The 8,332-nt window shown below is 46.5% G+C and overlaps 1 protein-coding gene across 1 annotated transcript; it reads right to left on the bottom strand.

Annotated features, from left to right (window-relative positions):
• Positions 1-782: 782 nt before the first annotated feature.
• Positions 783-8,082, bottom strand: LOC122168719 (sia-alpha-2,3-Gal-beta-1,4-GlcNAc-R:alpha 2,8-sialyltransferase-like). Its single transcript, XM_042834268.1, has 4 exons — positions 7,760-8,082; positions 7,125-7,247; positions 4,101-4,658; positions 783-1,092 (listed from the first exon to the last, which is right to left on the bottom strand). The coding sequence occupies exons 1-4, from the start codon at positions 8,080-8,082 to the stop codon at positions 783-785; spliced, it is 1,314 nt and encodes a 437-aa protein (XP_042690202.1).
• Between the last annotated feature and the right edge of the window lie 250 nt (positions 8,083-8,332).

The raw sequence follows: 8,332 nt of genomic DNA, 5'->3' as shown, positions 1-8,332 counted from the left end.
GTGAAAGAGGACACTGGGAATCACATCTCTTACTCTCTGTATTCCCACTGTGCTCGCTTCCCTCTCAAGGTCATTTCTAAGAAATTGGGCTGCCCCAACCTCACTCCATCTCCCCTCTGATCTGGTGCCAGTGGGGCTGTTGGGGGGATGCTTTCCTATGCAGTTATCTGGGCTGGGAATCCTATCCCCTCGTTCTCCACATTCACTGGGGCACACAGAGGGGCACACAGCCAGGTACAAGCCATATTTTGACCTCCATATTGTTCTTAAAAAAAAAAAAAAAGTAAAATTCAGTAAATACAAAAATATGCAAGCAGTGGAAGTGGGGTTCCACACTGAGGAACTTGTAAGTGACAACTGGGGTTTTGGGGTGGTTTTTTCAATTGGCCAAGGCAAGTCTACGTATGCTGAACTACTCATAGCAATATATGTGAGAAAAACATAATTCTAGTTCTAATCTGAAAGGAACAATCAAATTAAGATGTTTAGAGGCATTTAGTGGAATGCTGAAATATGAAAATATTTTAAAACAGATTTAATAGCATATGTATAAAAGCAAACTATTTCACCTTTGCTGTGCGGCTGCATGAATAGCATCCACAGAATTTGATAAATGCTTCTGCATTGCTAAATATGCTTAAACCCTTTGATGAATGGTGACAAGGGTGATTAAAAAGCATCTTTATATTATGGAAAATATATTAGGGTGAGTATATATATATATTTCTTTTAGAATTGTATCTGAAGAACATTTAACTCAGATTTGGGCACATTTTAGACCATCATTTGGGACTCCAAGATTTAGGTTCTTGGGCACAATGCAATAAGGTCAGTTTGGCCAGTCCTTCACCATGCATCCTATAGAGGAGCTGGAACTCTGCAGGCAGCTGGTGGGACTCCTGCCACTTGGTTGTAAACTTGGTTCCTTTCTTGTCATAGTAGTGATATGGGAGGTCCTCCCTTGTGTTGGGGTCAAACCCAAAGGGCCAGAATCCATACAAGTGAATTTCTTCACAGATGGCAGAAGCAAGGGTATACATGAGAATACCTGTGCTCAGCCGCTTTGGTGACAAGTGTTTGTTTTTCCAGTATCTGTGATAAAAACAAAGGCATGTTAGTATAGGGTACAAGTAATACCATGGGGTTGTTGTAAGAAAAAAAAAATATTACTGAATGGAGACCACCAAAAATGCTACTGCATGGAGACAATCAATGCTCACAGCTGATAACCTGAGTAAGGTAAGGCTGTTCAGGACATTCTGTAAAGAACAGGAATGCAGAAAAACCATTTTAGCACTCTCATCAAAATTCTCTTTTGAGGTCTCCCTAGAATCATAGAAACATTAAGGTTGGAAAAGACCTCCAAGATGATCCAGTCCAACCATCCACCTACCACCAATATTTCCCCAATAAACCACATTCCTAATTACCACATCTACATGTTTCTTGAACACCTTCAGGGACGGGGACTCTACTACCTTCCTAGGCAACTTGTTCCAGTGTCTGACCACACTTTCGGAAAAGTTTTTCCTAATATCCAACCTGAACCTCCCCTGGTGCAACTTGAGGCCATTCCTTATAGTCCTATCACTAGTCATATGTGAGAAGAGGCTGACCTCCACCTTGCCACAACCTCCTTTCAGGGAGTTGTAGAGAGAAATAAGACCTCCTCTGAACCCCCTCTTATCCAGACTGAATAATCCCAGTTCTCTCAGCCACTCCTCATAACATTTGTGCTCCTTCACCTGGTTGTTGTTGTGGAGGACTGGTCTTGTTGAACCGCATCCCATTGGCCTCAGTCCATCAATCCTGCCTGTCTAGATCCCTCTGCAGGGCCTTCCTACCCTCAGGCAAATTGACAGTTCCAGCCAACTTGGTGTCATCTGCAAACTTACTGAGGGCGCACTCAATGTCCTCATCAAGGTCATCAATAAAGATATTGAACAGGACAGGCCCCAATACCAACCCCTGGGGAACACCACTCGTGACCACTTACCACCTGGATTTAACTCCATTCACCACCACTCTCTGGGCCCAGCCATCCAGCCAGTTCTTTACCCAGCAAAGAGTGTACCTGTCCAAGCCACGGGCTGCCAGCTTCTCCAGAATACTGTGGGAGACAGTGTCAAAGGCTTTGCTGAAGTCTAGGTAGACCACATCAACAGCCTTTTCCTCATTCACCAGAAGGGTCACTAGATCATAGAAAGAGGTCAGGTTGATCAAGCAGGATCTGCCTTTGACAAACCCATGCTGGCTGGGCCTGATCCTCTGGTTACTCCATACATGCTGTGTTATCCCACTCAAGGTGATCTGTTCAATAACCTTTCCTGATACTGAGGTCAGGCTGACAGACTTGTAGTTCCCCGGATCCTCCTTACACCCCTTCTTGTAGATGGGAGTCACATTGGCAAGCCTCCAGCCCTCTGGGACCTCTCCAATTGACCAAGAACACTGACTGTGAAAAGTAGCTTGGCAATCACCTCTGCCAGCTCCCTCAGAACCCTCAGGTGGATACCATCCGGCCCCATGAACTTGTAGCAGTCCAGGTAGAGTAGTAGGTCTCTAACTGTTTCCACCTGAATTGTGGGGGGGGTTATTCTGCTCCCCCTTCCAGACTTCCAGGTTAGGAGATAGAGTACCCCAAGGGTAATTGGTCTGACTTTTAAAGATAGATGTAAAGAAGGCATGGAGAACCTCATCCTTTTCCTTATCCTCAGTGATCATATTCCCTGCCACATCCAGTAAAGGATAAAGTTTCTCCTTAGCCCTATTCTTATTGTTAATATATTTGTAAAATTTTTTTTTCTTATTAACCCCAAAGGCCAGGTTTAGCTCAAGCTGGGCTTTTGCCTTTCTGATTTTCTCTCTGCATATCCTCACAGCTTCTTTCTGCTCCCCCCAAGTTTCCTGTCCTTTCTTCCTCAGGAGGTAGACTCTTTTTCTCCTGGAGCCTCAGAAAGAGTTCCCTGTTCAGCCACACCAGTCTTCTTTCCTGTCAGCTCATCTTATGGCACACAGAGACAGCCTAGTCCTGTTCCTTTAAGACTTCATTCTGGAGAAGTGTCCAGCCTTTGTGAACCCCTTTACCCTTCAGGACCAAATCCCAAGGAACCCTCCCTACCAGTATCCTGAACAGTTCAAATCTGCCCTCCAGAAGTCCAAGGTATCAGTTTTGCTGGCCTCCCTCCTGACTTCACCAAGAATTGAGAACTCTACCATTTTGTGGTCACTCTGCCAAAGACAGCTCCCGACCACCACATCTCCCATCAGTTTTTCTCTGTGAACAGCAGGTCTAGTGGAGCACCTCTTATTAGCTGTATCAGGAAGGTATCTTCTACATGCTCTAGAAACTTCCTAGACTGCTTCTTCTGTGCTGTAATGTATTTCCAGCATATATCAGGGAAGTTGAAGTCCCCCATGAGAACAAGGGCTGGCAATTGTGCAAACTTCTTACAGTTCCTTGTAGAATGCCTTGTCCATCTCTTCATCCTATTTTGGCAGCAAGCTTCATTTTATCCCCTTCTCCCTCATACCTAGTTTAAGGCCCTCTCAACAAGCCCTACCAGCTCCTGGGCTAGGATTCATTTTCCCCTTTGAGACAGGTGGGACCCATCTGCAACCATCAGGCCAGGTGTCAAATAAACCACCCCTTCTGCATGTGTTTTTGGTTTTCCACCTGGAAAAGCAGATCTCCTTACTCCTGGTTACATGTGCATTTGCTAAAGATGTGGCAATGTTATCCTTGTGTGAATGGCTATAGATTTGCCTAGATCACTCTGCAGATGTCTGCTGGCACCGTTTGCTACCTGAGAGCAAGTTTCTTCCATAAATGGTACTTTTCTTATGCAGAATCTCATTCAACTCCTCCGCACTCCTCCTGCCTCTGCAAAAGCCATGGTGGGAGCAGTCCCATGATGGCACAGACCCTGGAACACTTACTAAAGCAATGATGGAACTGTATTTGCTCTGTAAGCAGTGTCAGGTCCTGACTGGCTAGGCAATGCCTTTCAGATTAGGCATGACTAGGAAAATAAATATAATTGCATTTGTACAGAGAGAAATACATATTTTGACAAGTTAAATGTCAGAGAAATACACACCTGTTAACATGCTGCATTATATTTCCTGGCCATGCCAATTGGACATTTAGTTGGCCTCGATGCTCAACAAAGAAGTCAACCAGTGTTCTAGTGACTGTTGCTGATGTGTGGAAGAAGAAAGCTGGAATCCAAATAATGGCTCCATCAAGCTTTTTTAAACTTAAAAAGAAGTTGTTGCGATCCTGAATGGTCAAAAGATTGTTGTAATACTTTTCCAGGATGCTGGGGTTGAAGGTTGTGAGATTGATTTTCCTTCCAACATCTTTTTGGAATGCCTCAGTTGGAGCAAAATTGCAGCGAAAAACAAAATCAGATTTATCTATTTCTTGCCCACACTGACTTCCAGTCAAGATTCCACTGTTTCCAACCACAGTGCAAACGTTGTAATGCTTATTCAGGATCGGTGACACATCTGGAAGCAGCGATCTGAAGTTATTACTTATAGAAAAAACATACTTATGGCTGGAATAATCATAATGCATCAGCTGTCCAATCTGGACACTATTCTTGGTCAAAGAAAAATTTTTTATGACATCGACATACTGAAGGATTTCTTGCCTAAAATAAAATAGAAAAAAGAAAACACTGAGTCACTGAGTTATATTTTCCTTTTGTCTGCGTTGGAGAGATTTATTTCCAGCTATACTTATTTTTTTCTTTATAGAATATTATAAAGCAATTTACTGAGCAATGCAGTGATGTAATGACTTTAAAATTAATATAAAAAGATAGGAATGATGGAGCTCCTCATCCAGTGCTCTGCTTGGTTTTACTGGGCTGTACTGACTGATGCCAGCTACAGATGTGTCTGTGGCTCTTGGAAAAGTGTCAGGATTAAAATATTGCATTCTCTGTTTAAATGTGAGGCATATAACTAAGAGGACACATTTCCCACATCCACCTTCCTGAAGTGTAGTGTGAAACACATTTCTGTCTGTGCTGTGACACATGCCTGGTGAATGGGTTTTGTTCTGCTCCCGCTCTCTGCACACATTTCACTCTCAGTACTGGACCATGGATTTATGGTAATGATGGATATTTTGTTTGTCATGAGATATCTGAAGCAAAACCAAGAAGTTCAGAATATTCCATCGTATTAAATGTAATGCAGTTGATTTTTTAAATGTGTGTATCCCATATATTCTCATTAGGAAGTTTTGAGTCACAAAACAAATGACAGTCACTGTCTCCCTTTATGTAAACGTAATTCCTTAATGTCTTATTTGAGTAAACATGCCAACATTTTCACAAGCATTATTAGGAATACTTAAAAACAAAAACAAACAAATGAAAAAACAAACATAAAAAAACCAGCAACAACAACAAAAAACAGAAAATCCCACCAACCCTGCTCAGGAATTTTCCTAGTGGGGCATAAAATTAGAAAATCAATACCACTCTATTTTCTCGTTTATGTAAAACAACCTTTCTTCCAGCTCGCATCCTCCAATGTCTAAGCATTAATGGAGTCCTACTAGGTCCCCTGATTATGGGTTATGGATGACAGACAAATGCAAAGGCAGATCCTGAGGCATTAGCTCAAATCATCAGTGGGGTGACACGGAGTTATTTGTTGGCCTCTTCTCTCATATAACTAGTGATAGGACTAGAGGGAATGGCCTCAAGTTGTGCCAGAGGAGATTCAGGCTGGATGTTAGGAAATGCTGCTTTTCCAAGAGTGGTCAGGTGCTGAAATGGGCTGCCCAGGGAGGTGGTGGAGTCACCAACCCTGGAGGTGTTCAAGGAATATTTAGACTTTATGTTGAGGGACATGGTTTAGTGAGAGCTATTGGTGACAAGTGAATGGTTGGACTGGATGGTCTTGTAGGTCTTTTCCAACCTTGGTGATTCTATGATTTTTCACACAGAGGGTGGTGACACACTGGATCAGGTTGCCCAGAGAGGTTGTGGATGCCCTGTCCCTGGAGGCATTCAAGGCAAGGATGAACGTGGCTCTGGGCAGCCTGGTATAGTGGTTGGTGACCTTGCCCGTGACAGGGGGGTTGAAACTAGATGATCTTTGAGATCCTTTTCAACACAGTTTATACTATGCTTCTATGATTCTATGATTAAGGATAAAGCAATGATGCCAAGAATTAGGCCATACCAAGGGGTGGATGCTGTCACACCAGCCTGGGAGATCTCAGGGAAAGGATGGAGCAAGCAGGGTGCCATCTCCTCTCAATGGCCCACAGCTGCTTGTGGGCTCCTCAGATAGGACATGCGAGCAGAGTCACAATGTGGCCTCTAAAATGGCAGGCAGATAAAATCAGCATCCAAAATGGTAGTAGCCATATTAAACGGTTAAAGGATTTCCTTTTCTTTTACATCTTTATTGCTGTATACATACATACTGCAGTAAAGCCATTAAATAACAGAGGCTGGGAAGACATCACCATTTTCACATCACAGTGAAGAAAATAAAAGCCCATCTTGTTTCTCATTAAACTTTGAGAAAGCTTAAGGAACCATGAAATTCTTTCTATTGCAACAGTGCAATGTGGCCATGAACCTGCAAACAGGAGGCAAAGTCAATGTGCAGTGAAGGCATCTCAGGAGGGTCTGTGCTTGGTGGCCCCCAATGAACTGCCGTCTGCCCACCCTACACCTAGAGTGGAGCTGGAAGCCCCACTACACTTGCTCAGAACTGCTGGGCATGTTTTGCCCTCCATGAGCATGACTCTTCATGGCTGCTACAGTCTGATTTGTTTCGAGTTTTAAGCAACCAGCTATTGATCTTGAAGAAATAACAATGTTACTTGCATTCTGGGAAACTGGGTCACGTTCCATTTGGTAGAAGGATGCGTATTGCACCTTGGTGTCCCGCTCTGAATTAATAAATTCTTCCAAAATGAAAACATAAAGGAAAATGCTCTGGTTCAGCCTTTGTCTCTCACTGATGGCAAATTACTCAGAATTCAGAGTATTTAGCAGTCCCTGATTGTACTGTTTCAAATACTCAGGAGTAGGAGACAACCCTAGAGAAAATGAGAGGGGGACAAGCGGGATGAGCTCTGCACTTACTTCTGCTTTGTGAATGCCGTCCGATTGAACACCCACTTGGAGGGCTTCTCCTGCAACTCGTGGCCCAGCAAGTTCGTAATGGGAACAAATGAGGGGTCCAGGAAATTCAGCGCAAACTGGGACCTGGAAATGTGCGCACAGACTCACACAGACACAGGGACACACAAACACGGACACACACAGACCACATCCCGTCACCAGTCAAGTCCGACCGCCATCTGCACCACGGACAGCGCCGGCAGAGCCGCGCCGCTTCCCGAGGGCCGGGCTGGACTGAACCGTGCCAGGCTGAGCCAAGCTGAGTCGTGCAGGACTGTATTAAGTCACGCCGGGCCGTGCCAGGCCGTACCGAGCCGTGTTGTGACGTGATCACGTTGCAGCACCTCCGAGGCACCGAGATTGACACTCGCGGCCCGGGTGTCCTCCGGTCCCGGGGGCCGCCCGCTTACCGCAGGCCCAGGGCTGGGCGCAACGCGACGCGGGGGGAGCCGCCGCTGAGGCCGTGGGGACTTCCCTGGGTCTTCCCTCCGAGTGCGCCTGGACTACCCCAGTGCCAGCCCGGGAGTGAGTGGGGGGCGGCTCCCTGTCCCCGAGCCGTGCCGGGCCGTGGCAGCCATACCGAGCCGAGCCCTCACCTGAACATGTACATGCGGGGCCCCCTTGGGCTGGCGGCACGAGGAACGCTGAAGATATTGTCTTTCTTGAGCGAGACGTAGCTGATAAAAGAAAGGATGAGCAGCGCGATGCTGAGCATCACCAGCCCCAACACGCTGGCCACCCGCACCATCTTGCAGTTCCTCATGACAGGAGGCGGCTTCGCGGCTGGGCGTGCGCGACGGAATTGCCGCGGGGCTGCATGCAGGGGCGGAGGGCGCGGAGGCGGCGGGGACGGAGACGGTGCCGGCACTGCCGGCAGCTGGAGAGAAAATGGAGATATCAAACGCCGGCGCGCAGACATGGCAGCCGGCAGCCGGCAGCCGCCCCCCCACGGGTCCTGGCCCAGACGGCCCCGGCCGCTCCAGCGTGCCTCCCCCATTAGGCACTTCACATACCCGGCAGCCCCGGTGATGTCCCCCGGCGCGCCCTCCCCGGCTCTAGGTTCCCTCCCAACAGCTTCGAGTCAGCCCCAGAGTCCCTACAGTGACACACAGTCTGAAGGTGAGCATCGGAGTTTGGCACCCCCATTTCTCTTCACAGTCTGGCATGAG

The sequence above is a fragment of the Centrocercus urophasianus genome, unplaced genomic scaffold (assembly GCF_019232065.1).
Source record: "Centrocercus urophasianus isolate 14NV4802_14NV808 unplaced genomic scaffold, USGS_Curo_1.0 seq_442, whole genome shotgun sequence".
Classification (NCBI taxonomy): Eukaryota; Metazoa; Chordata; class Aves; order Galliformes; family Phasianidae; genus Centrocercus; species Centrocercus urophasianus.
The sequence above is the reverse complement of the archived record's forward strand: the minus strand, read 5'-3'. Positions and strand labels throughout refer to the sequence as shown.